Raw genomic sequence first — 24883 nt, forward strand, 5'->3', positions numbered from 1 at the left:
GGAGCTCATACAAACCGTAGATACCCTCTGTATGGACAGGGTCGCCGTGCTATGAAGGGTCCCCACGGCCCACAAACCCAGGTAGATGAAGGAGCCTATGCCATCAAGGTAAGTATGAGTTGTTACAGTATCAACACACAGCTTATATACACCACAAGAACGCGCACGGACCACCCATTATTTCTTATGACTGCATTTGGAATACTACCTCCGGCGTGGTCTGTTCGGCACTACGGACGGGTATTAATCGTGAGGCTGTTCTAACGTGAAGGGAACTCCTTCGTTATTATCAGGCCAGTGTGATAAATGAAGCTGAAAGTGCGGCGACTATGCCAGCATATACATAACGGAGATTATACAAACGACGTTCTATAGAAAAACGCTGTCGGGCAAGTACTAGTACTCTCCGATGTACGGTCAAGTCAAGCGAATTAAATGAGCGCCCTAATCTCAATACGATCTCGGACGCTGAGCGCGGGCAGACTCAAACTCGGATAACCTATGGAATGACTATTTTGAAATTGGATCTACCTACAGGTATAGCAGGTAGACACAGTTGGATACGAGATGAGTGTTTAAAGACTCTAGCGCCAAGGTCGCGCTGTGATGATCCCCTCCATTGATGCCGTTCACCTCGAACTTTGTGGAGGTCCTTGTCTCAGGAAGACAGAGGCGACATACCACATCCAAGGCTCCTTCATCCTCTTCACCATCCACACTATATGTCCCTCGTTGCCTCTGTCCCATCCGAACACTGCTCAGAAGGTTACGACTTGACCATCCTACTAGTATGTGTTGCAGAAGAAAAGAATATCTCAATGGACGCTTCGTAGCCTGAGACAGGCCGGCACGAACCTAGTAGGCCTAGGCACCCGGGCACGAAGACTGTCACTACTTAGCTCACATGATCTTCAGATTTTCACTAATCCGGGTAGTCGAACGTTAGCATTGACTCAAGTACGTGCTAGGCTAGGCTAGCTGAGTGGTTAATTGTTCTACTCACTAATCTCACCATCTCACCTTTCGAGTATTGCCCTCGCGCCCCGCTAGGGCACCGCGCTCAGTCATATGTAAGTTTTTATTGGTACGGAAGTTGACCCTAGTAATCTTATCGACTCCCAGATCGAGTGCACTGAGGGACGAAATATTCTAGAAACAGTGGGTATCACTTCCAAAGCTTACCAGGTATCTCGTGACTTCTACACCATTCCTTGAAGCGCTGATCCTTTCCACGTAGAACTGTTGTGGATTTCGTATTTTCTGTCAACAATCCCCGAGGAATCGAAAAGACGTTTGGCGTCTCCAGAAAATGTTTTGACATTCCACGGTCATCATGTTGGCACCATGACGAGGCAAGTTGTTGTGCGATCGCGCTGAACGATATGACGATACTGACGTGTCGCTGCCGTGAATTGCCTAGATCACTGATACAACGATTTTGCCTACGTAAACGCACAGGTTGGCTTCTGCGTATTTGTTCTCTCAACAGTGTTTAACCTTTTCCAGAGCACCAGAAACTTCAAAAGTACAGGGGCGCTCTTCCTTACGAGCTCGTGGAGAAAATTCTTGTAAATGCGTGGTGTTCCATTGGCGATGCTCCTTCTAGATGGCGTTTCTTTCGCGTCATTGCGATCTTGTCCAAGGTATGGCGCGATGTGCTCCACGAAGTGGTATTACGCTATGCCTTCATCGAGACGATGGTCGATTTCACCGCATATGAGAGACTCCTCTCACGCTATGACCCATGCGCTCGATACGTCTCCATCGTGCTAAACGCTGTAGACCACACACGGTTTCGCGTTGATGAGATTGCAAAGTATGTTCCAGAGGCGCGATTCATGTGTCTTGCGATCACAATGGATAGGCGATACTATTTCGACGCGATCCTCCAAAATCTCCTCGCAAAAACAGAATCCCTCACGCACCTCCGTATTTGTTGGCCTCCCCTTCGTGATTCGTTTGCATGCCCCCTTTCTAGCGTCGTTATTAGCTCAGTGACGCATTTACATATTGCGCGTCATCCGCCAGCGTCACTTGGTTCTATCCTTGCGTCTTTCCCAAACGTGACTCACCTTCGTTTGGGCACACCGTGTTTCCTGAAGAACCTTGTCCCGTATATGTCCACAGTTCGAGTTCTTATCCTCGATGCTCCACCGCAGTACATCATGCATACAGTCTCTCAAGCTCCGGCTCTTGTATTTCCAAGTTCGGTCCCGCTTTGGAATATTTGCGATGCACTTGAGCATGGCTTGCTGAAATCTACCGCCAGCTACCCAGGCCGAATCATCATGAATGCCGGAAAGTCGGACGCAGATAAGTCCATGATTGCAGATATCGCTCTGAGCTGTCAGAAGCATGGGGTGGCCTTTGAATGTAGACGAAGATATCCGCCATTATGGCAGCCTAGTCATTCGGATCCCAGGCGTTGGGATCATGCCGCATGGAGTTAACTGCATATAGCTACTCAAGTAGCAACAGTGGTTTTGTGATGCTAGCTATGCTATAAAAGCTATCATCAACATCTCAAGGCCCTTCGGTATTTGATGAAGGCAATTAGATTGTCTCGCATCTCCTCTCCTCTCAGTTTCAAATCTCGCTCCTTCCGCCTGTCAATTGCCCGCACGGCTTTACGCACCCCCTCAACGCTATCTACAAGACGCTGCACGAAGTTGCCTTGCCGGAAATTGACATCGTATGGGAGATTCTCATCGGAATAGATGTCGATAAGAGCCGACAGTGTTTGGATCAGTGGCTCGGTGCCATACGTCGAAGATGCCGTGGACGTTGGGAGGATGGAAAGCAAGTGCATCGCAATAACCTAGTCCTGTATTTAGTTTCGAGAAGCGTCGGAGAACATGCGACTCACGCGATTAGCATCAATAGATTGTGGATGCTGCGCCAGGCACTCAAGCGTGCCGATGCATTTTACGCGGATAGCAGGATCAGTGCTCGAGTTGCAAAGCTGAATCAATAACTGGATCTGATCTTCGTTGGGCACCTGACGGCAACCTCTCAACACCAGAACTTTTTTCCGATGAGAAGACTTACCAAGCTTCCCTTCCAGATATTACCAACACCCCAGAGCACACCCACTCCGATCTCCCACATTTCCTGTTTACGTTCTTGGCCGCGTGTGATTTCCGTGCCTACACTCCCAAGTGCTGCCCAAACGCCGTCCCATATCTGTTTTCCACTCGTGGACGCTGCGGCTAATCCAGAACTTGGAGATGCACTCAACGACAGAAATATGTTATTCAAGCACTCAAGTGCGCTAACGTGAATCGCGCTCAGTACGGACGTTGTCGGTGGGTGCGAAGATTGTCCGGCTGCAGGAGGAAATGACAGCCTGACGGGTTGGATAAGAGTAATGAGAGGTTCTACGAGCGCAGGCAGATGACTTGCGGTTGTTATGCCATTGGTGATCGGTATATCGTCGAGGGCCATGCCATCGGTCACATCCTCTTCTATCACACCGTCATTGTCTATCTGAATGTCAAATAGTCACCTCCATTTATGTAAACAAGATCTTACCTTCATCTTCTTCTGCATCTGGTTCGCCTTCCTGCAACTCAGGGATGGGCTCAGGGTCAGGTAATGTTGCACACATGCCAGTCAAAATTTCTAGTGCGAGCTGGACAGTGCGTAATTTGTTCTCCAGACGGTCGAGTTCGACCTCAGTATCAGACCTATGATCTGACTTTGGAGCATTTTTGAGAGATAATTTTTCGATCTGAGGAGGTTCCAGTGCCTTCACACCGCATCAATAAACACCACCGATGAACTACTAAGATTAACAACTCACTAATTTTACTACGAGACTCTCAGCCAGCTCTGATGACTCAGTAAGAGATACAGAAGCCACCACTGGCTGAAGCAGTGGAAGGACAATCTCCTTGCCAACATCGACCCCTGACGCGGAACTAGGGGGAGGGAAGGGTGAAACGTTGCTCAAAATACCTAATTATAATCAGCTAATTTATTTCACAAAAGAAAGTTCCTTACCACTTGACAACACTTTCAACGTGGTTATTCTATCCCAAATTATCTTCTTATCCTTTACACCGTCTTCATCGTGTACAATTTCGAGTAAACACGTGCTGTACGCCGCATTTGACCGAAGCTCATCTATTGCTGGCTGATTGTCATCCGTTAGGACGTACAGGCATTGCGCTGAGAACCGCAGTAAGTCCTAAAAGTAGATGTTGAAAGCAGGAATATCTGCGAACCTGCGGCAGTAACAGTAGCTATGGGTAATTTTGCTCGAGCCGCCAGGAAGGACATCAAGAAAGGAACAAGGTTAATTTGGTTGATGGCATTTAGAGCCTTGTTGGATGTCTCCCTGGCCATACCCTCAGCGCTGATACGATACGATTAGAAATGGATGCACCTACGAAAGACACCAGAGTATAGTATTCACATTTTCGGTAAATTCATACACCACTTTTTGCGCGTTCTCTGGAGCCGTCTTGGGTGACTCTAGAAACTGTGAGAGTGCGCTCGATATCTGGGAAGAATATATCTCGGCCTCACATCATCCATTCACATGCATGTTAAACATACCTTCGGCACAAATGCTTTAAGGGGAGCCAGTATATTTTTATTGTACATTTCTGCGCATATATCGTACCCTCCATCAATGCACAGATTTCTGAGAGGCATGAAAATGTAAGATAAAGAAATTGATGGAGGCTGGAGATCCACACCTTAGTGCCCCAGCAGCTTCGATCCAGACTTCCTCTTCGCTATCAGATAGACGCGTGATAAGCGCTCCAACTACATTTTTTCCTTGTAACAACCGTCGCGTAGATGGATCGTTTTGTATGAGGTTGGATACCGCGACGCATGCCCACTTGCGTTCAGAAGCGTCCGGATTCTCTAACTACAGTGCCAATGAATTCCCGTACATGGATCTTGCCATACGGCGCACCTTTTGGATGATAGGCAATACAGCTTCATTTTTGGGGGAGGACGAGGCTGCTGATTCTAGACCTTTGGGAAGATGTGAATCTGGCACCCGCATGGGATTGTGCCGACGCATGGACCGTTTCTTCTGTGACTTCCCCATTTCCGAGTATACTGGAGATTGAGTATAGGCGACCGATGGTCCCGATCTGAAGCCTAAGAGCCAAGATAGTGAATCTAATGCAGAGCTCAGAGGGACGGTGATCGAGGGACCGACGTGAAATGTGACTGCTGTTTTTGGTCACTTTAGGACTACGCTACTCACACAAAATTCATTCATAACCACTGGAAACCGTTAGTATTACGAGATGATGCTCTGATAAAAAAATGTCGAACACCAACAAGGAACAGCGCGCGCGAAGCAGTGCAAACTCAAGCTTTAATTCGTTTGATAAGTATAAATTATAATGCAACAAGCACTTTACAACAACATTGTAATGCGCAGATCGGCCAATGTCCATGAAGACAGTGTGTCAATTAGGGATATAGTACAATACAGTAGACGAACGTTCCAAATGTCCGCAAAAATGTGGACCAAAAGCCCATGACTAGCGTTGGTATATCGGAAGTACGCTGTGCATGATAACATGCTCTTCAGGTGGAGCGGAAGCCTGAAAACTAAACGTAGACGACGAGGGCTGAGAAGGGTCGCAATCATCACTATAAATTTCTGATGCTTCGGGAGCACTGCCTTGCCAATCGTCAAACGATTTGTCATGCTCCGATATTGGAGGAGCCGAAGCCGTTAGGGTGTCCTCAAAGGGAATAGCGTTGGGCCGGGCCTCGTACGGGGGGATAGAAGGCAATGAGATAGGATCTAAGGCGGTGATATCTTGCACATAGCTATGCCCATCAAAGTATCTTGGAGACAAAACACTTTTCGAGGGCGGATTTGGGAAACCCGAGTCCCCGACCTCGAATAGAGAAGTTTCGGAGGGTGAGATAGTGACTGGTTGGTCTTCAAAATCATCATGCCATTCTGGGGCAGACTCATGAATCTGCGAGGGACTCCCGCGAGTGTTATCCTGAATTATGGGAGGCGCGCTAGCCAACTCCGACATACGGGCGAGATGAGTCTTATCATCAATGGCGACGTGCCCAGCACAGCTAGGCTGGTAAGGAATATCGTCATGGTCTGCGGGTGAAAAGTCATGACCGAAGAGCAGTGACCCTGGGCGTGATGCGGGATCACCCGAAGGCTCCTGAGAACAACCTTCGATCTCAGGACGCACATGCAGTGCAGGAAATATGTAAGCGGGGGGAGACGAAACGGTGCATGGACTAGATGGGTCGGATGATATAGAAGGTGGTTGTGCGGGATAGGAAGAATTCTCATCGGAAGCAGCGTGGTAATCCACATCTTCGGAGACAGATGCTATTGAATGTTGTCGTGATGAGACTGGGGAGGAGGCGTGGGTAGATGCTTCGTGAGGATCCAATAATGCGGGAGATGGTGGTCGACTTCTGGTAGACAAGCCCTGACGTCGCCTGCGTCGACGAGCAGAATGTCGTATGTTAGCCTTCCACCGAGCGCTTGCCCTCGCCCACAAACGATTCTTTCCGCGAGCCTCGATCTCCCTTTCACCATCCTCTGATAGGTCTTCCGGGTTCGCCTTATGTCGAGCTTTCAGTTCCAAGTCATTCTTTTTCTTTTCTCTATTCGATGCTTTCTTCCGTCTCTTTCTCCAAACGATGCAACTTATAATGAATATGCAAATTGAGACTGCCAAGACTATGGCTAGTGAGAGGATGATAATGGATGCGGTACGATTGGTTTGGGATGTTGTAGACCAACCCGCGGGAAGGACGGAGTCCATTTGGGTGGAAGCGGTTGGAACAAGAACCGAGGTAGACTGCGAAACATCAAGTGTAAGGTCCGAAGACAAATCATAGTACTAAATAAAAAAATATTTAGCGCATGGAAGATGACAAAGAGAGTGAACGAACTGTTGAGCCATACAAAGTCCAGGCAGATGCCTTGCGCCAGCGGCCGTCAAGCCCTTGAACGTATTTGTCTGCCACTTGTTGTGTGAATTTAGCTGTAGCCGTAGGGGACGATGTGGAAGAGCTGCTATAGGATGTTGTAGGGGTTGTATTACGGACGCAAGTATTGAAATGATCTATAGACGGACATAAGAAAGATGGGGGTGGAGTCGGTGATGGGAGAGGGCTTCCGTCTACTGTTCGCGAGCTAGCAGCGATAGTTGCAAGAATTGATAAGACGGATGATGAAGGACAAGCTATGGCGGCTGGTGAATGTCTACGTTGTTGATGATCTGGTCTTGAACCGGCCTGGCCATGAATTTGCTTGGCCATGATACGAGTGCCAAGAGAGTCTTGCCGCTTCAGCGTGGCAGGAACTCGGTAATTTGTCGTCAAAATCGTTATAGTCAATATTCGACTATAAAAATGAGTATAGTCAAAGCAAAAAAAAAAAAGAGGATCAAAACCTCTGAACAAGGCTCAAACTTTTGGAGGGAGAATAAATCTACAACAGACTTGGCAGGTTGGCTGAGGAGAAAAGCGGGGACTAACTCGTGGGCACCATATCCAGCTTAAGTAATAAATAAATAAATAAATACATAACTAAGAGTAGTCCAGTACTCGGTTGCTCAATAAGGAATTCTTTTCTTACATGTCTATAATATAACTCACATACCAAAAAATAACATTGCTATTTCTATATCGGTTATTTAAGCTCAACATTAACATTTGCTAACCATCGGCTTCGTTTCCGCTCTTCCTCTCGAACTTTTGCTCTTTCCCTAAGCTCCTTCTCCTCATCTCTGCTTCTCGGTCGCACGTACAAATCTTCAGCGCTCGATTCATAGAACATCTTGTACGTGCCTAGGCTCACCCGGATGCTCATAGAATCCCAACTTGATGTGCCTCGCGGTGATTCGTCGATCGTCATGTGCCTATTTGTACAATATTCAGCATCACAAATCACATTTACATAAGTCGATCATCCCTTCCACTAACCTTCGCAAAAATACCTTGCCTTCACGCCTTGATTGTGACAACCACTCCGTCGGCTGCCGTAGAACGTACGAGTCGAGATATTCTCGCCACCGACTAATCGCCGTTCCATCTCCATTCACACTAGGATCGTCCGGTTCGACCAGTTGAACGAACATTGTTTTCGAAGACCGATGCTGGAATTACTTCATGTCAGGGTCACAAATAATCCCAAAATTAAGTCTCTCACATACCCAATCGAACCTGTACAAATGCTCGTCGGTACCAACGTGACGTTCCGCCTCACGTCGATAGCGAATCATGTTCTGATTGGAAAGGGCATCCACCTTCCGCGTTTGTTGAAGTAGCACCCAAAGCTCCTGACACTTGTTATCCGACAACAGAATCTGCACCTGTTAAAGGAAAACCCCATTCAGCTAAACTTGAAAGCGCAGTCACGAAGCCTAACAGCACAGCGTTATATTTACCTGCTTGATCAATGAAGACAGTATCTTGTCTAACGTGAAAAGGTAATATGCCTGGAGCATGCGCCGGGTCAGGTAGCGACTCCGGAGATGAACGCACGACTTACCTTGTTGCCGAAAAACCATCGCATATGTTCCTCAAACGTCGCCTGATCAAGCTCATTATCAAATAGCTTTTCAAATGCCTCCAACATGTAAAGGTATACGACATCAGTCGCGTCACAGGTCTGACGGTTGGACACAGCCTCCATAGCCTGTACGAGTATAGCAGAGGGTCCATTCGGGTCATCCAGCCCTAACTCAATGGCGATAGGATTACAGTCCGCAGGATTTAGACCTTTCGCAGTCTGACGAGCGCCCTGTTCCTTACATACGAGCAGACGAGAATAGATCAACTGTGTGCGATAAAATTAGCTCACATCACGCGTATACACTGTGGGACCTGACCTGTAACAAACAGAACACTGTGTAGAACGTTGTGTTCCCGAAAAAAGGGTTTCGCCTAGAGGTGCCGTCTCCTGAAATAGGAGGGGTTTGATTGGCTGACGCATCACGGATCCACTGATCCGGGGATTTATTTTGGGCTGGAGTCAACCCTATGCTTGTGTTGTCCTCCAGGGTGGTATCAAATAATACACGCTCAGAATGGGGCGTGGTCCCTCTTGACTGGGATAACGAAAGTGTATCCAGGCCCTCAGATCCGATGGAATTTTCTTGGAAGGATTTCAGTAAACGCTTCCGAAGGTCACCCGCCGCCATTACGCTCCCCGAAAGGCCACGCCCATTCGATAACGGGACTCCGTTATCATTCCGCGCGCCATCCAAAGCTTGTTGGTCGGTCTCCTCGTCTCGTGGATCATCCAAAGGCGTAAACCCGGCATTGAACTCGGTAGCAGGGCACATACATAGGAGGGGAATGAATGATCGCAGCCAACCCTCGACTCCACGCCGTTCCTGTAGTGTATAGTGCGCATGGGAATGATCCAGGAATGAGTAAACCAACTTAAGCGAGTCTTGAAGGACAGTCATGTCCTTGAAAGAAAACTCCAGTTGGTAGCCTGGCACAGTAGTATCGAATGAGGGTGGACCCTGCTGCGTGCGCGCATCTGCTTGCTCAGCTTTGACTGACTCAATATTTCCAACAAAATGTTTGGCAGTGACGACCTTCTTATCATTCGACTTGAACGTGACCCCTTGATGATCGAGGGATTTATAGAAATTTTTGGCGTCAACCTCTCGCCATGTTTTGTTCCATTCTCGTTGCACGCGTCGCCATTCTTCATCTTTCTGCTTTAGCCGAGCGAGGACCACCGGCACAGCGACGCTAGGACACTCCTGAAGAGCTTGGATAACCTCGATTCCAGCATCTCTGCCGTAGACTTTCTTCAGCGTCCGGTGGTATATGTTCTTGCTCAAGCCACCAAAGTCAGGCTTGAGTCGGAAATTCGAGCGTTCATCATTGGTCATTTCTTCGATGCGGAAGTTGATGGGCTCTATAACAGCGATCGTGCGTGCAAGGGCTTCAAGCTGGACGTGATATTCGTGTCGTTCTTCTTCGCTCTTGTGCAGTGCTTCTTCAAACGAGTTCTTCTTGTGCGCGATAAAGCCTGCTTCTTCAGACGCCCATGTCGGATGTGAAACCCATTCGTCATTAAGTACAGAGCGACAGAGTTCGTCGCGACCGGAACATGCCAAATGAACTTCCTGCAAACAAGAGCGCTTCAGTCAGTTGGCTAGAAAAACAGTTATTCGATACGTACGCTCTCGGGTAATCGACGATAGCTTGGACCCTCACCATCCTCAGCTGGTAATGCAGACAAGGCTTCTGGCGGCCCGGTACGGATGCTCCCAGGCGGACCATGTTCGATACTGTCCTGCCGTTCATCGATCCCAACCACTTCCCGAAACTGCGATAGTAGATCACCATCGCCCAAATACACTTGAGCCATGTTCACAAGTGTCTTCGCATCAATAATGTCCTTGGAGTACATGTTCAAGAGCTTGAGAAACTCCTCATATGTATCCTTGCTCTCCAACGTGCGCTTCGCGCGCTCAAAAAAGATGAGTTCATCGGGTGCTGACTGAACGTTGGTAACTGGCTGGGGGCCTTGTATCACTAGATTATGCATTTGGGGTGGCGGTAGCATACTAGCATGCAATTGCGAGGGATGATGGGGCGGTGATTCCGGTAACCCATATGAATTGAACTGCGGAGAGTCAGGGTCGGCCCCTTTGTGCATGTGCTTGGGCTTCTTGGCCTACACAGGGAGAATGTTATTAACGAATGACGTAGAGTTAGCGAAGCACACACTCGACTTGGGACAGTCCGCACAGCCGGCGCAGGCGTAGTCTCTTTCTCTGGAGCTTTTCTCCTTTTTTTAGGCGGAAGCTGCGTCTTCTTTCCGTTCTTGTCCCCTGCATCTACCCAAGGTGTTGGCACACCTGGACCACTAGTTGGCTGGGGAAGAATGCTGACAGCCCCGCTCAAGGCCATCGACATATCAGGCAAAAAATCCTTGAATTCACTAAGTAGTTCTTGAGCATCCTTGAACAAGACTTGCACTTGCACGTATACTTGCGACTATGCTCAAGCGTCAATAACACATCAGAGCCAACACACATGGCACATACATCTTGGATTTGACGCTGCTCCTTCTGATACGTTTGCAAGATTTCTAGGAACTGCTTGTATGTATCGGGATCGTCGGAATAGTGTGCCTTGATTTTGTTTAGGTACTGTATTGCATGGTTGAATTCCCCTGAAGATTTATTTTCTACTGCGTTTCGGTTGGACAAATTGCCAAGAAAGGAAGCCGCAGCAGTTGTGGAGGGTACTTGAAGGCCTGGGGTGTACGTATCCATTGACTGTGGCATGTGCGGAACCTGATAAGGAGCTATCGATGGTGTCATCGAACGGGTCATTGGCTGGAAGGGAAACGCAGGGCCGGCGGTTGATGGAAGAGGAAGCGAAGACTTGGTTGTAGTGGGGTCACGAGTGACGCGGGAGATCTGCTCGAAGGTGCTTGTGCTTTGAGTGGTGGTCCCTAACGGCGTTGTAACGGTGATAATATTAGGGTCATGCGGGTCTGCAGACATCTCTATTCTGTAGCCAGGGGGAAGAAATGTGTTGAATCCCTGAATAAGATTTGGATTGCCATGGAATAACATCGACACGCGCTCGATCACTCCAGGTGTGTCGATTCTGTGCAAGAGAAGATCATTAGCAACACGAGGCTGAAAGGCAGAAGAATAGACGATATAAAAGGATGCTTCTCCAACGACAACCACAACAGGAAAGGCGCGTACGCCGGTGTAGTCCATGCCCTTAGGCGGTAAGATAACCGGACATCATAAAACATTTTCCGCCTCCCGAGTCGCACATCCATGTCTACGTCACTAGTATCTAAATTGACTCACGCTTCGCTCTTGAAGTCCTTCATGATGTCTAAAAAGTGGTTGTATACGTCTGGCTTGTCCTGAAATTGAACTTTGACCGCATCGAGGTAGCTGAGCGCATCGGTAACGTTAAGTGGTCTGTCTGGAGACCTCTGCGCTGCGGAACCATGGGATGTGCCGTCACTTTCACCAGCGGTGCGAGGACGCGGTGTTCCAGATTTTGGAGTGCGGAAACCCATGTTTGATGAAATGAGAAGTTGTGCGGTACTGGAAAGAGGTTCCAATGAAATATCTCTAGGCGTTGTAGAGGTTGGAAGTGGGGTGAGGTCGTCGGGATCGACTTGGAGGGATGGAGAAGGGATGGTAAGCTTTGGTGAAAGGTAGGAAGAGTGTGGTGGTGGTGGTATGGGAAGAAGAGGGACGGTTTGATTGAAGTTCTGTGACGGAGATTGTGGTCTCGAATTAGGTATGATGAAGGGTGTTTGGGTGTCCATCACTGTTGTTGCCCTTCACAGTAAGTCTGCAGTACGGCACACGGTGACCGAAGGTAAACTCAATACTGCACGTGGGAATCTCCGGAACGGCCAATTCAATTCATTATCTTATCTTATCAATACTTCTACTATCAACTAGTACTGCATCCTTAGGTTCTCTTATTCCTCGTGTTGGTTTGCATGAATTCAGAAGGCCGCAGAAGCTCTTCTCGCGTCTTCGCCACATAATCAATGGCTTCCAGTGTCCCAGGTGCTGGAAAAAAGTATGGCGCTGCGTAAGGCTGTGTCCGTAATGGTGGGTCTGGGATTTTCACAGAACTAGCTTCGGAAGCGAACACCGTTGATTTAATTTTAAGACCGGTGGAATAAACCCGACTTACAAAATGACCCCGTAGAATTTCTGCCTTTGAGGTGCGTCGATCTTTGCTTTAGCGAAGCTATTGTCCGACACGAATTAACAAACGGGGAGGCTGGAAGGGTATGTCTCTTGAAAATTCGGTGGGCTTCCGAGACTTCACCGTGACTAGATCGTTGAATGGGCAGTTTCGTTGCAGGCATCAGGGAGGCTGGTAAATCTACATGCGCATGGCTTTGCGGTACCGCCCCATCAACCATGCTGCTGCGTATGGTTTCATGTGACCTGGTCGATCGTAGAAAAGATGAAGTCGGCGAAGCAACTGGCCTGGGAACGGGTCGCTTGACGCGACGAGCTACTATTGTCCTTCGTGATTTTTCACCGGCGTATGGGGGTGGGTTCGACCAAGCCCATTGCCAATGTGATGGGAGTAGTGTTTGAATGAAGATAGCTAGCACACTCTAATGTCCGGTGAACATGAGTAAGCATGGTAGTGACCGACCTCGGAACAGCTGCCACGCACCAGGAGAATCCCGAAACTGGACAGCACCACGCTGACTGTCCTCAAGATGGTTTTCCGGAAATTCATCGAGGCATTGAGGGTTATAGCAACATCCTGGACTTGACTTGGAAATGACACTACATATAACTCTGAAAGTCAAATATATGAATATGTAACCGATCATCCGTGGTGGCTGATAGTGATTCGACTAAAGCTGCTGACTACACCGTGACTGATTTACCGGCTTCACGGAGACGTCACTACAGGGCTCGGGATGGCGGGAGTATGAGCATAAAACAAATGACAAAACGCCAACGGAATGCTGGCGTCGTCCGCCGGAAAGGTCCCTTGGTATAAAACAACCCCGAAACTTCACTAATTTTTCCCGCTACAGCTTTATCTAGGGTTGGTTAACATTTTGCACTGCCATGGTCGCGTGGGAATATTTGGGCACGTGTTGGTTTCGTAGTTGGTCTTGTCCTATGAACGTCAAAGCTCTTCGTTCAAGTCACTTCTAGTACTCATCTTCTTACCAAAATTCACTCTGACCTCGACAAACAAATCATGCCTCCCCGTGGCAGCGAAGGATTAGATTTCACCCCAATCTTAACACATTATCTTTTCTTGTTTACGACAATTCTTGCTGTGGTACGTATTAAAGTCTTCTATTTTTCAATTTTCAAACTGAGCGCGTCATAACATAGTTGGCATGGTTCATCGCATTTATCTCGCAATGTATCGTAACTGCTCAATGTTAGTACAGCACCTTGCTCTTTATAGTTCCACTCACTAATTTATTTCCTCTAGACCATGAACAATCCGTTGGCGTTGGGTGGTTTGGGATATTCCTCCAACTATTCCTAACCCTTGGCGTACTGCACACCCTAGCAAGCGATTCAATAGCCATGCATCGCTTCCAAATATCAGTTTTTGGTGCTATCGCAATCGTTATGGCTGTCATCACCGTCAGCAACAGTATTTTTACTGGATTGGCTGCACTGGACGCCATGGCTGCGGGATGGCTCATTATTGCAATCGTGGACATCCTTTGGGTGATCTATTTCACATCAGAAGAAGATTCTCTCGCATTCCACCTCTTCAACTCTATGGGCACCGGTGGCCTGACACCACCATCCCGCCGTCGTAGGACTCGGGGTGCGAGCAATATTGGCGCCAATGGCTATACAGCCAACTACTCTCCTGGCGGCGGTGTCGGTTCACATGATATGCCCTACGACAGCGCCAACAAAACAGGCGGTATTGGCGCAGGTCCTGGAGTTCGGAGTCAAAATAGTTTTGTCGGCGGTGCTAGTGTGGACGGTGCACCCCGCAGCCTTGGTCCCGCAGCTGGTGTAGGCAGTGTTCACAGCACACCAAATCCTGCTCCGGTTTCTCTAAGTGGCCCTGATAACAGTATGGGTCCAGGCTCACCATTGATAGGCCCTGGTGCAGCAGGTGTAGGCGCAGGTGGTGGTACTGGTGGTAGCCCAAATATACCTGAAGCCAACCCGGGCGGGCCAGAGGCATACGTCTACAAAGCAAAAGCATTGTATGCTTGTAAGCCAAGAGCTTTTTCACTTATCTTCTTTTGCTTATCACTTGCACAGACACGGCCTCTCCAGATGATCCAAACGAAATCTCATTCACTAAGGGTGAGGTTCTTGATATCATCGACAAGCAAGGCAAGTGGTGGCAAGCAAAGAAATCAGACGGTACATTAGGAAGTGCGTATCTTTATCTTGCCATGCTCGCTAGTCCCTTGACCCTAATCCTTGCGTCGCAGTTGCACCGTCGAATTACCTTCAGGTCATCTAATGGACTGAGTTGGGAATTTTGGTTTTTACCTTTTTATGCTACACCTGACGATGATGGTCATGATGCGTGCGTGATACGAGCGTTACGTTCCTTGTAATAGCACTGAAAGTGTGTTGATATCAGGCGGTTCGAGCTATATTATCCACTTCCTTGCTCCACAACCCTTGTGTTTTTTTTATTTGCTAGCTTCACTGTCTCAACGATACCACATTCCGACCAATGTTTTGCTCTGTCCTAGCGATGTATATGTTATCAGATTATGCACAATTGATGATATAAGATAGCCTACTTATTCTTGTCTCAGTTGATAACAATAATCAATTCCTGACGTCATCTGGATTACTACCTAGAATTTGAATATGCCAGCGTTATCGATCTCAGCGGAGTCTACCGGGAGAATCTCCATAGAGGTTCTCTAAAAGGAACTGTCTCAGTTGCACAGCGACCACTAGGTGGCTCATTCTTCCCTTCAGTAATGAGCGCTCACACGGCAACAGGACCAGTCAATCGTCTGGCGAACTTCTTACGACCGAGAAAGCAGGCAACTGCAACCGAGAATAAAAATATCGCCCAGCTCACAAGAGCGGAGAAATCGATCCAGGTACTGAGTGTCGAGAATGAGGTTTTGAAAAACGCAAACGAGGCTTTGAAGAAGAAATGTGGCGATTTACAAGATCGTCTGCAACAAGTCGAAAAGAGGCTTGAAGTCAAGGACAAAGATGGAGATCTAGGCGTTGACTCGGATGAACAGCAGGTGGACGTAGAAGGCACAGGCGCCCAGGGTGTTGATAAGCGCTGCACAGTCAGCAAAGAAGCGCAGGCGAAATTGGAACCGTCCTCTCCCTTATCTTTACACCATCAACCCGGGATGTCCAGACATGACCACCGATTGCTTCCTCCGGAGCTGTGGTTGAATATCATTCGCTGGGCGACCTATGCACCGCCGGGCCTTGACGTGCCAAACTTCGAGCCATTCCTTGGATCTCTTGATCATGACAATAAGGGAGAGGCGGATGCTAAGGCTGTCAAGTGCGCAGTGGTTCAAGTGTGTAGGCTTTGGCGAGACCTCGCCCTCAGCATTCTATATGAGGATGTCAAGGTCGGACGTGGGGTACAGTTCCTCGTGGAGGCATTGGGGAAGACATACAGGGGTGAACAGCTCGGAAGATGTGTCCGCCGCCTTGAACTTCCCTACCCTCACACTGGTACTATAACCAACACTAGCTCGGATCTCGCACTACAAATTCTGCAACATTGCCCGGAATTGGAAACCTTGGTGAGGCCCTTCATGCAGGGACTTCCAGACGCAGTACGCTATGAATTCCCAATTCGCAGCCACCCGTTCTTGAATCTCAAGAGGCTCGAGTGGTGGCACTACAATGATGCCACTCGCTCTGGGGGAATAAACTCGCTTCTAAACGTTTTGCGCCATTCCCCCAATCTCCAGTATCTCATTGTAGGAGGGGAGATGTGGACTTCCGCCCAAACTGGCAATGTGCTGGAGCTCCCCGCATTGAAGACACTTCGTTTGCGACGCATCAATCCTATCTTCGTCCACCAGATCTGCCAGTGGCGGTTACCTTCACTTGTCCATATCGTTGTAGATTTCCCACTAGAACAAAACGCGCTCGACACCATATGGCAGGTGTTTGGCGCTCGCCTCTGCACGGTCGAATTCGCAAGGCATGTCGGTTTCTTGCTTAGTGATCAGATCACCCGCTTCCTCCGTGGTTGTCCTCAAGTCAAGACATTCAATTACTTTCTTAACTTCACATCACCACCACCTATTTTCGAACAACAATGCGCGCTTCAATGCATATCTTTGCACGCATTCCCATGTGGCATGGTTACAGACATGATCACTGAAGCTCAAGAGCGCCTCAGGCTACACCTTGCCTTCCTCTCCAGATCATCCTTTCCAGCGCTGCGCCACATAATTCTTTATGGCGATTGGGAAGAATTGCTTCTTGATCCTCGTTTCGTGACATTTAAGCAAACCATGATTTCCAAAGGCTGCTCGATTGAACATGCCACTGGGGGCACGCATTCTTGCAATCAATCATTAAGCGCCTGATTGTAAGTGCCAGTCAACGGATTGATGTACAATTTCACTCACGTTTTGTCAGCTACAGAGGACTGCATCTCTAACGCCTGTATATTCATGGCTGAGGTTGCCCTTTTAAAATTCTTCAAAATTCGTTCATTTCCTTTCTCACCTATCTTCGAACTACGTAACACGCTGGTGACATTTTTCCTCGGTCGAAATCTGTTTTTGTCTCCTTCGTGTCTCCCATTATAGAGTGTACTGTTCCACCATGTGAAAAATTGCAGGGTCCTCAGCTGGATTCTCACAAGATTACGTCTTACTCCACAGTAAATTCGAGGGTCTTTGGAGGTGTGTGATCTCGCGTGCGCGGTATATCTATTCTGAGGAGGACTTAATGTCTGCCGTGTATCATCATATCTCATATGGTTATTTTCAGTCCAAATTTGGTTGGTGGCGTTGGGCTGCCAACGGCTGGGCCATGCAGTAGAGTTATGGCTCTGCTAACCAGTCAAAACACCTCAGACCTATCAGCACACCTGCGGCTTATCCACAATCTGAGACTAACCCTTTTGACCGAGTGACGTGTGCCCAACGCGTCATCACGGTCACGGTATCGACCGGCATCACTTTTCGTATGCAGGGTCTGGCTGATGCTGGTCTCTAGAGCAGCATTCCCCACGACCTCGATCTTGTCAATCTGTCAACAACTCAATCACCGAAAAGACCGAAACGACTGCATAGTAAGTATGGTTAGCTTCGGCATGCCGCCGGAGTGTTGGCATGTGGTATTGCACGCTCAAGGAGATGATAACGAGGCCTAGTAGGGAACTGTTGCAACTCTGAGCAAGTAATTACCAAACTTATGGGACCCGGTATGCGGCCCGGATCAAGATGTCGGAGGGGGCTGAGAGACCCAGGCTCATCCGTGCAAAGTGCGCAGCTTCCTTGAGTATTGATCAGTGTCTTTGCCCTTGCAGCAATATTGGAAGCTTCGATGCGGGGAAGATGTTCATGAATTTCCTTAGTATGGAAGGAACGATTGTCTTCATTTGTCTATGGTCTGTCTACTAAGCCCGGGAGAGGCTACGTACTCCCTGAAAGCTGCTGACTTCTCCCTCTCTAGAACGAATCGGATGAGCACCATGAGTTATGCAAAGATGAACGACTCACGTTCTCGGCTTCAGGTGGGCAATTTCATCTAGTGGCCCTTCTCCCTCGTCGGTATTACTGGAACTTTCATCATGGCCATCAAGTGCCCCGAGCCCCGATTCATCCAATATTGCTTCTAATGGATCGACCGCGACGGTGGCGGGATGAGAGAGAGTTCCAGGATTGAATGTATCAGAGCCCATCGGGGGGACATGTTCAGAGTAACGTCGCGCATTCGTAGGATTCAATGAGTTCTAGCGCAGTTGGCACGTGTTATTCATGGTATGATGGTACGAGTGATTCATGTGACGTACCTCTGAAACTGGGCGAGCAGAGATGCTCATTACTTTCAGGATAACCAAAACGATACCAGAGAAGACGGCACTTGGCAGAAGGAAGACCATAACGTTTGTTTTATGCTAGTTTGTAGGATAAACTTTAAGATGGGATGATTCTCGACCTGCGAGACACTATTAATGTGTGCTATAAAATATGCAGGAGCAGAGAGGTAGGCCTGGTTGAACGCGACTGGTACCGCGTCGAGGTCACGTGTCTCTTGATATTATTCAAATACATATTCACTACCGATCGGGAAATCGCTCAGACTTGCAGACAGCTTTCTCTGATCAGTGCTGAACCAGCCTTTATGTGCGAGGCCGTCCTACTTTACCCAAGACCACTTGCTCGTTACCCAGGACGCCTCCTGCTTCTCCCTCTTTTACCTCATCGACCTTCTCTAAAGCCTCTTCCTTCAGAAATATGGTCCCGCATTTTTGTGCAGGCCCTCTTCGAAGACGATCAAGATACCCAATCACACAACGCGCACAATAATATATGGCGTTCGTGTTTATCATTGATGCTAGTCTGCAAGGGTTTCAAGGCGAGTAGCTTGAGTTTTCAGAGGGCTTCTTACGTACAGGAAGCTGGCGAGGGACGCAGTCACGGGGTAGTCACATATGACTGTAAATGACTGCCTCCATCCATTTCACTCACTCCGTCTCACTATGCTGACATGTCTTCGCGGTAGGAAGTTGCAATGCCGATGTTATATTCTAACGTGTGCTTGCACTCTGTGAATTCCTTGCAAAAATTTACTGCACACCTTCACTCTGCAGACCGGATGTGGGATTCTATTCGCAGAATCCCTTACTCTACCCCCGGGCGTTGGGTGCAAGTGCTTGATCTTTCGGCACTTCTCGCAGGGCTGGATTCCTCGGCATACTATGCAGTTAACGCACTGTTGACGCAGCTTTTCCCACTGCTGCCGTTCCTTGCAAAGTTGACTTTGTACTCTGGATTTCTGCTGAGCTGTCGCGCACTTGCGTCTCTCACACACAGAGATGGAAGCTCCAATATTCGTGCGCTGGGCGGAATTTATTATGATCCCTTCATATATTCCGCAGTGGCAACTGGTGAAGACCATTTCGTTCAGTTGCTACGAGTATGCGTAAATCTGGAGCTACTTGAGGTCACTGGAATTGGTTTGGATGACACTGATCTCGAGTCACATTTCGATAACGCCGAGAGTCTCAAAACACCAAATATAACTGCCCCGCTCTATTTACCGCACCTGCGAAGCCTCACTTTATTATCCATGCCTTCCTCTTTGTTAATGTATGCTCTTTTGCACTCCCCCCTACCACGTTTACGGACACTGTCACTTACTCCGTACGATGACATCCCCTTTCCGACATCGCTCTCGTCGGTCTTTCTTGAGACGCACGGGCAGCATCTTCGTAACATCTTTCTCTTCACTCCAAAGTCTTGGCCTACACGCTATCATTCATCACCCAGTACTATACTCAACACATCCCCACATCTCAGGCACCTCTCTCTGGAATATCCGCTACCAGCACTTACACTTACATTTCAAACGCCATTGACTGGTGTATCATCACCTTGTATCTTTCCCCTCCAGATCTTGTCAATTCCCCGACCAAGCAGTGACTTCTGGGTCACTTTGGAGAGGCTCGTCCCCTTTCTTCCTTCCCTACAAACGATACGTATGCGCGACGTGCGGTGGCTAAGGCATGGAATGACTTCCCGTGCTCAGGAGGCTGGAATACAGGGTGAGATGATGGAATGGGACCGTCGCTTGACTCGTAGAGGCATCCGACTGTTGGACCGAAACTGGAAGGAGTCACAGGCGCGTGAATGTGGAATATCCAAACTCTCTGAACTAGCTGTCTTTTGATAATATCTTGTATGTTTTCGTGTTTTCTGCTCTCTGCTCCACGCTCTATCTAGCTCTCATCTCTCACCTCTCAATATAAACCTTGTCCTTGCGAGATAAAGAATATTTTATATGCCATTTTTTTATGAATATTTTTAAGACATTGAAAGAGACTACCAGTAAATCACCTGAGCAAACTGTTGTTCCTTACGAGTGGACGTCAAAATATGAAAGCAGCGAATGCCTCATAGCTTCGAAGTACCTAAAATGTCACCCATCTCCTCCACAAATTTCTGATAATCATCTTTCTTCCCAACATTGGGCTGCATGCCCTTCGAAGAACCTTTTTCATTCAGAGAGGCTGCTGCAACTACAGGTACCGGTCCAAATTTATCCATCAATGAGCTCACAAGATCCGGTCGCGAAGCTTGTGCTGGTTCCAAAGATTCTGACCCTGCGTCGAGAGAAGGAGCTGCGTTGACCTTAGATGACGCCATCCCAGTAGCAGGCTTTTTTCGCTTGAGGGATGTCGGAACGAACGCCGTAGCCTCCTTCTTGAAGTCCCGTAATTGAGGCGCGGCCGAAACCGTAGCTGTAGTTGTATTGTCACCAGCAATCCCTAAGAGAACAGCACCAGGGGCTGGCGGAGGTTTTTGGGGAAGTGACGGATGGGGCGTTAGGCGGTTGACACGATGCGCTTGGTACGTTTGATGAGGAATGGAAGAAAGCGGATCTTGCATGGACGAAGCAGACTGTACACGAGGGAAAAAACCAGGAGGTGGGGGAGGCATTTGGGGTTGCATGAACGCGGATATAGGAGGGTATGGTGAGACACCGGGCGGGAAGCTGGGAGGGGAAGTATGTCCAAATGCTGAATGTTGGTGGGGATAAGATGGCGGAAAAGGCGGGGGACCAGGGACAGAATTAACAAACGGAGGAGGAGGTAGGGGCGGCGGGAGATGCGGAGCGCCGCTGAAGGGAATGTTTGGCGGCAATGGTGGTTCTATGAGATTAACCTGAGAATTTAACGTACATTAAACGAAGGAAGGGACGAACCTTGAAGAGTGCTTGGTGGAGGTCCTTCTGGCATCGGAATGTCATCATCGCTATCAACTATGTCATCGTTGTTGCCAGTTGGAGGAGGACCTTCAGGCATAACGATGTCGTCATCTAGACAATGGAAAAGGTGATGTTAAGCAAAAGAACGATATGAAGTAAATTATTTTGCTAACCACCATCAACCTCGTCATCACTGGCTGTCTCGTCAGGCCTCAGAGCTACAATAAGAACATCAGAATTAGTTTACACCGTGTATTATTAGGGTTGACTTACGTCTCTCCATGTAAGGCATTCCTGGAGGGGGTACTCCATAGGGATTCATGATAGCATCATAGTAGATGCTTCGTTCAGGATGTCGAGGTAAGCCATGTTTATTGAAAACATTTCTTTTCTGCTCGGCAACCGGTTCCTCTTTGTTGACCTCATCCTTGTCTCTACGAACTCGGTAGACAAGTTTACGTTGTTCAGGATGCTCTTGGACGTATTCCTCTTTCTTAGCCATGATTTTGTTTAGCTCTGCCTTGAGTTCTGCCAGGCGATATTTCTCTGCGCCGGAGGGCTCTGCCAATCCCTCAAGCTTCTCGATTTCATCTTGTAGATCTTACAAAGTAACAGTGAGTCGAATGCTATAGTAGATGAGAGGGTGAACCAACCTCTTGTGTCCTTCTTGACTAGAGCAAAGTCGCGAGCTTTGGACCTCCCTGCCTTGTTCTACTGCAGTGACAACAATTCCAAAATGTGTTGAGTCCAGACATGATCATCGAAGGGTGCATGCTTGCCTTTTTAAGTTCTTTCTTTCGTTGAGCCTTTCCTGAGGGTAGTGCCATTCACTATGAGGCCTGCATGTAGTACATTAGGAGACTCACTGAATGCATCCGCTGGGTTCAGATTTTTTCCTTTTGCCATGGCGGCGTCGGTTCTGGACCCTGGTGACTGCAACAGCTTAGTCCTCGCTTGCAAACGGTACCGACACGTGACTCGGATAAGCAGTTTCGGGAGTCATACGGGTCTGACAGATTTCATTCATTGATCGTGGTGGTCTCTATCCCACTTGTAGGGAAGAACCCCACGAGATCCACCAATTCTACTCAGTAAACCGACGTTTGTTTCTGCCAGTTTTGTTCAATGACGTCGCAGCTGAGAGCACAGGCGACAGCCCCGAAGCGACCACCGAAGATGGCCTCAAATCAGTCCCTGAACCATCTCTTGAACTTCACACTTCCTCCTAGACAGATTCAACCTCAGATTGTGCCTAGGAGGAGTAAGAAAGCTGTTCATTCAGCCGTGTGGAACAAGGAAAGTGAGTATCGTCTTCTGTATTGGTCATGCTACTTCTTACAGTGTCACAGGGTTCGTGAATGCGCAGTACCGGTTTGTTATGAATCCAAGCGGGGACTATACAGTCCACTTTGCAGATCCAGACATGTAAGGTTTACAAAATGTACCTGGACCGCTCACACCTCACTGTTGAACTCAGCTTTTTCCAATGGCATGATATATTGCAGGTCATTATTCCACGGTCCTCGGCTTTAGCGTCCGCTACTGTTGTCGGTGGGGAGCGTGCTGTACAGGAGGAGGGGGTCAAGACATGTCCTATCTGTTTATCCCCTCCGACTGCTCCACGAATGACAAAATGCGGGCATGTCAGTAATGTCTTCTACTACATACCAACGACTGAAGATCATTTCCCAGGTGTATTGTTTTCCTTGCATCTTACATTACTTGAGCATGTCGGAAAAACTCAAATGGGCCCGATGTCCGGTCTGCTTCGACACACTCAACGAGAAACAGCTGAAAAGCGTCAAGTGGTATGATGGACCTCAGTTCCAAGAGGACGAGCCTGTTTTTGCCAGTGGCTCCTCGTGTGCCACAGAGCTTTTGGACCATTATGCGACTCCTCGAGCTGGATCCACAATGCGGATGCGACTGATGCAACGTCCTCAGATGACAACCCTTGCATTACCACGCTCATACACTTGGCCATCGGACCTAATTCCACCTCATCAGGCTCCTTTTCACTTTCTTCCCGATGTGTACGACTATGCCAAGTTCATGCTTGCCACTCCTGAATATCTGATCGCCGATCTCTCCAACGATTTGGATGTGCTCGCCGTAGAACGCCGGATGATGGCCAGCATGCAAGATGGACTCAGTATTTCGTTTATTGATGCAGCTGATCAGAAGATTCGTCATCAGATTGCCAAAGCTACTGCTTTAGAATCGCCACAGCTCAAGGAAGCCATCGACAGAACTCGCAAGGATTACGACGACATCACACGACGTCACAACCTTGAATGGGCGCGAAAGCTTGCTGGGGAGATGAAAGGAGCTGCACTCCCCGAGGCACCAGAAGAATTTCTCGCCACAGGTTCGAGCTCTGGGATTTTCGTATCTTCGCACACTCCTATGTTGATCCCTGCCACTCCCGAGTCGACACAAGCACGAGCATCCGTTCCAACTGCCCATGCCAATACTTCTAATAATCGTAGTCACAGACAGCGCCGTAACATTAACCCTCCTCCCCCATCTACGCAGACCTACTACTACTACCAGGCAGCGTCTGGCCTGCCCATCTATTTACATCCTCTCGACATCAAGATCCTCTTCTCGCACTTCAACAGCTATGCTTCATTCCCAGACACAATTACAGTCTGTGTAGAATCTGCTACTGAAGGTACTGTCAACGACGACCTGCGCAAGAGGTGCAAGTACCTTGCACATACACCAGAGGGTGCAGATGTTGTTTTCATCGAGGCAGACTTGGAGGGAGTTGTGGATCAGGAGGGCCTCAAGAATTTTGAAGGGGCGATTAAACTCCGTAGGTCAAGGAGGAAGGAGAAAGGTAGGAAGGACGACCGCGCACGCGCGCGAGCGGAGGAACGTGAAAGAGAGAAGGTTATTACGCCGTGGACGGAGTCTGTGTTTTCCGTGCCTCTCGATCCCGTTCTTCATGCTGTGGAAGTTGAGGGGATCGCAAATCATGAGTCCCCCACCCCCCAGATTAGCGGTGCTTGGGGTTCGAGGAGCTTTGCGTCTGCTGCCCACTCTGCATCAGGCGCAGATCTCAGACATCCGAACACAAACAATCGCAATACGAGTCAAGAGATTGGGGACGAGTGGGAATTAGACGCAGCTTGGCACGAACTTGAGCAGCGAAGCACAGGCGGACAAGGGAACAAGAAGAAGAAGGGAAATAAACTTGTCGTTATGGGCAGCGGAGTGGGGGGACGAAGGCGATAGAATTTCTACTGGAACGGTTAAGTCATGATCTATTATCTTCTTTGTAACAACAGCAGCGTCACTTATTTTAATTGTTAAAACGACCCAATGATTATTTACAGGGACCCTAGTCAGCCTTTGCGATGCTTCGTTGAGAATTTGCAAGGATGCACATGTATGGTAAGATTTGTATTCAATCCTATGTGTGTGCATCAGGAAAACCCTCCCGGGGAAAAAATGTTATAATTTTCGCTAAAAGTTCTAATTCA

General features: G+C 48.4%; 11 protein-coding genes across 11 annotated transcripts; 5 read left to right on the forward strand and 6 right to left on the reverse strand.

Moving 5' to 3' along the window:
* The first annotated feature begins 1146 nt into the window (after positions 1-1146).
* On the forward strand, positions 1147-2483 carry HD556DRAFT_33219 (uncharacterized protein). The gene is made up of 3 exons (XM_041310301.1): positions 1147-1352; positions 1421-1458; positions 1507-2483. The coding sequence occupies exons 1-3, from the start codon at positions 1345-1347 to the stop codon at positions 2448-2450; spliced, it is 990 nt and encodes a 329-aa protein (XP_041167842.1). The 5' UTR covers positions 1147-1344; the 3' UTR covers positions 2451-2483.
* Positions 2484-2515: 32 nt separating this feature from the next.
* HD556DRAFT_1223150 (ARM repeat-containing protein) lies at positions 2516-5065 on the reverse strand (the record flags this gene model as incomplete). Its single annotated transcript, XM_041296859.1, has 11 exons — positions 2516-2818; positions 2867-2998; positions 3049-3482; positions 3532-3748; positions 3803-3957; positions 4003-4170; positions 4227-4339; positions 4392-4504; positions 4561-4648; positions 4704-4879; positions 4928-5065. The coding sequence occupies 11 exons, from the start codon at positions 5063-5065 to the stop codon at positions 2516-2518; spliced, it is 2037 nt and encodes a 678-aa protein (XP_041167843.1).
* Positions 5066-5303: 238 nt separating this feature from the next.
* HD556DRAFT_1318609 (uncharacterized protein) lies at positions 5304-7435 on the reverse strand. Its single transcript, XM_041301234.1, has 3 exons — positions 7413-7435; positions 6910-7363; positions 5304-6857 (listed from the first exon to the last, which is right to left on the reverse strand). Exons 2-3 carry the CDS (start codon positions 7276-7278, stop codon positions 5511-5513), a joined length of 1716 nt encoding a protein of 571 aa, XP_041167844.1. The 5' UTR covers positions 7279-7363; positions 7413-7435; the 3' UTR covers positions 5304-5510.
* A 75-nt stretch (positions 7436-7510) lies between these two features.
* On the reverse strand, positions 7511-12365 carry HD556DRAFT_1318620 (uncharacterized protein). The gene is made up of 9 exons (XM_041301235.1): positions 11823-12365; positions 11037-11607; positions 10717-10986; positions 10166-10663; positions 8853-10109; positions 8513-8800; positions 8409-8459; positions 8175-8333; positions 7511-8117 (listed from the first exon to the last, which is right to left on the reverse strand). Exons 1-9 carry the CDS (start codon positions 12293-12295, stop codon positions 7902-7904), a joined length of 3783 nt encoding a protein of 1260 aa, XP_041167845.1. The 5' UTR covers positions 12296-12365; the 3' UTR covers positions 7511-7901.
* Positions 12366-13519, reverse strand: HD556DRAFT_1318628 (uncharacterized protein). The gene is made up of 3 exons (XM_041301236.1): positions 13174-13519; positions 12676-13111; positions 12366-12617 (listed from the first exon to the last, which is right to left on the reverse strand). Exons 1-3 carry the CDS (start codon positions 13237-13239, stop codon positions 12445-12447), a joined length of 675 nt encoding a protein of 224 aa, XP_041167846.1. The 5' UTR covers positions 13240-13519; the 3' UTR covers positions 12366-12444.
* HD556DRAFT_1318637 (uncharacterized protein) lies at positions 13520-15379 on the forward strand. Its single transcript, XM_041301237.1, has 5 exons — positions 13520-13800; positions 13857-13905; positions 13960-14709; positions 14760-14876; positions 14936-15379. Exons 1-5 carry the CDS (start codon positions 13717-13719, stop codon positions 14965-14967), a joined length of 1032 nt encoding a protein of 343 aa, XP_041167847.1. The 5' UTR covers positions 13520-13716; the 3' UTR covers positions 14968-15379.
* Positions 15380-15454: 75 nt separating this feature from the next.
* On the forward strand, positions 15455-17453 carry HD556DRAFT_1318639 (uncharacterized protein). Its single transcript, XM_041301238.1, has 2 exons — positions 15455-17043; positions 17094-17453. The coding sequence occupies exon 1, from the start codon at positions 15836-15838 to the stop codon at positions 17039-17041; it is 1206 nt and encodes a 401-aa protein (XP_041167848.1). The 5' UTR covers positions 15455-15835; the 3' UTR covers positions 17042-17043; positions 17094-17453.
* A 421-nt stretch (positions 17454-17874) lies between these two features.
* On the reverse strand, positions 17875-18567 carry HD556DRAFT_1435899 (uncharacterized protein; the record flags this gene model as incomplete). The annotated part of the gene is made up of 4 exons (XM_041305487.1): positions 17875-17958; positions 18106-18133; positions 18185-18417; positions 18478-18567. The coding sequence occupies 4 exons, from the start codon at positions 18565-18567 to the stop codon at positions 17875-17877; spliced, it is 435 nt and encodes a 144-aa protein (XP_041167849.1).
* A 204-nt stretch (positions 18568-18771) lies between these two features.
* HD556DRAFT_1318644 (uncharacterized protein) lies at positions 18772-20478 on the forward strand. Its single transcript, XM_041301239.1, has 2 exons — positions 18772-19043; positions 19191-20478. Exons 1-2 carry the CDS (start codon positions 18810-18812, stop codon positions 20355-20357), a joined length of 1401 nt encoding a protein of 466 aa, XP_041167850.1. The 5' UTR covers positions 18772-18809; the 3' UTR covers positions 20358-20478.
* HD556DRAFT_1318647 (WW domain binding protein 11-domain-containing protein) lies at positions 20452-22401 on the reverse strand. Its single transcript, XM_041301240.1, has 7 exons — positions 22262-22401; positions 22175-22206; positions 22049-22106; positions 21669-21995; positions 21569-21613; positions 21393-21506; positions 20452-21339 (listed from the first exon to the last, which is right to left on the reverse strand). Exons 1-7 carry the CDS (start codon positions 22299-22301, stop codon positions 20582-20584), a joined length of 1374 nt encoding a protein of 457 aa, XP_041167851.1. The 5' UTR covers positions 22302-22401; the 3' UTR covers positions 20452-20581.
* On the forward strand, positions 22402-24868 carry HD556DRAFT_1318651 (uncharacterized protein). The gene is made up of 4 exons (XM_041301241.1): positions 22402-22695; positions 22745-22820; positions 22873-23038; positions 23088-24868. Exons 1-4 carry the CDS (start codon positions 22521-22523, stop codon positions 24633-24635), a joined length of 1965 nt encoding a protein of 654 aa, XP_041167852.1. The 5' UTR covers positions 22402-22520; the 3' UTR covers positions 24636-24868.
* The last annotated feature ends 15 nt before the right edge of the window (positions 24869-24883 follow it).

The sequence above is a fragment of the Suillus plorans genome (assembly GCF_016647745.1).
Source record: "Suillus plorans strain S12 chromosome Unknown HD556scaffold_1, whole genome shotgun sequence".
NCBI classification, from domain to species: domain Eukaryota; kingdom Fungi; phylum Basidiomycota; class Agaricomycetes; order Boletales; family Suillaceae; genus Suillus; species Suillus plorans.

Excerpts from the sequence above, each read along its gene's own strand:
- HD556DRAFT_1318628 (XM_041301236.1), bottom strand. The coding sequence starts at position 13,239 with ATGAATTTCCGGAAAACCATCTTGAGGACAGTCAGCGTGGTGCTGTCC. Across the intron at positions 13,112-13,173 it reads CCAGTTTCGGGATTCTCCTG|AGTGTGCTAGCTATCTTCAT; the intron begins GTGCGTGGCAGC and ends ACCGGACATTAG. Across the intron at positions 12,618-12,675 it reads AAATTCTACGGGGTCATTTT|CTAGTTCTGTGAAAATCCCA; the intron begins GTAAGTCGGGTT and ends TCGCTTCCGAAG.
- HD556DRAFT_1318647 (XM_041301240.1), bottom strand. The coding sequence starts at position 22,301 with ATGGCAAAAGGAAAAAATCTGAACCCAGCGGATGCATTCA. Across the intron at positions 22,107-22,174 it reads GAAAGAAAGAACTTAAAAAG|AACAAGGCAGGGAGGTCCAA; the intron begins GCAAGCATGCAC and ends TCACTGCAGTAG. Across the intron at positions 21,614-21,668 it reads AATGCCTTACATGGAGAGAC|CTCTGAGGCCTGACGAGACA; the intron begins GTAAGTCAACCC and ends TTCTTATTGTAG.
- HD556DRAFT_33219 (XM_041310301.1), top strand. Across the intron at positions 1,459-1,506 it reads TTGCCTACGTAAACGCACAG|AGCACCAGAAACTTCAAAAG; the intron begins GTTGGCTTCTGC and ends AACCTTTTCCAG.
- HD556DRAFT_1318620 (XM_041301235.1), bottom strand. The coding sequence starts at position 12,295 with ATGGACACCCAAACACCCTTCATCATACCTAATTCGAGACCACAATCT. Across the intron at positions 8,801-8,852 it reads CAGTGTTCTGTTTGTTACAG|TTGATCTATTCTCGTCTGCT; the intron begins GTCAGGTCCCAC and ends TATCGCACACAG. Across the intron at positions 8,334-8,408 it reads TGTCTTCATTGATCAAGCAG|GTGCAGATTCTGTTGTCGGA; the intron begins GTAAATATAACG and ends TTCCTTTAACAG.
- HD556DRAFT_1318644 (XM_041301239.1), top strand. The coding sequence starts at position 18,810 with ATGTGCGAGGCCGTCCTACTTTACCCAAGACCACTTGCTCGTTACCCA. Across the intron at positions 19,044-19,190 it reads TAGTCTGCAAGGGTTTCAAG|GAAGTTGCAATGCCGATGTT; the intron begins GCGAGTAGCTTG and ends TCTTCGCGGTAG.
- HD556DRAFT_1318637 (XM_041301237.1), top strand. The coding sequence starts at position 13,717 with ATGCCTCCCCGTGGCAGCGAAGGATTAGATTTCACCCCAATCTTAACA. Across the intron at positions 13,906-13,959 it reads ATGTATCGTAACTGCTCAAT|ACCATGAACAATCCGTTGGC; the intron begins GTTAGTACAGCA and ends TATTTCCTCTAG. Across the intron at positions 14,710-14,759 it reads AGCAAAAGCATTGTATGCTT|ACACGGCCTCTCCAGATGAT; the intron begins GTAAGCCAAGAG and ends TCACTTGCACAG.
- HD556DRAFT_1318651 (XM_041301241.1), top strand. The coding sequence starts at position 22,521 with ATGACGTCGCAGCTGAGAGCACAGGCGACAGCCCCGAAGCGACCACCG. Across the intron at positions 22,696-22,744 it reads AGCCGTGTGGAACAAGGAAA|GGTTCGTGAATGCGCAGTAC; the intron begins GTGAGTATCGTC and ends ACAGTGTCACAG. Across the intron at positions 22,821-22,872 it reads CACTTTGCAGATCCAGACAT|CTTTTTCCAATGGCATGATA; the intron begins GTAAGGTTTACA and ends TGTTGAACTCAG.
- HD556DRAFT_1318609 (XM_041301234.1), bottom strand. The coding sequence starts at position 7,278 with ATGGCCAAGCAAATTCATGGCCAGGCCGGTTCAAGACCAGATCATCAA. Across the intron at positions 6,858-6,909 it reads GGACTTTGTATGGCTCAACA|TACTATGATTTGTCTTCGGA; the intron begins GTTCGTTCACTC and ends TTTTTTATTTAG.
- HD556DRAFT_1318639 (XM_041301238.1), top strand. The coding sequence starts at position 15,836 with ATGTCCAGACATGACCACCGATTGCTTCCTCCGGAGCTGTGGTTGAAT.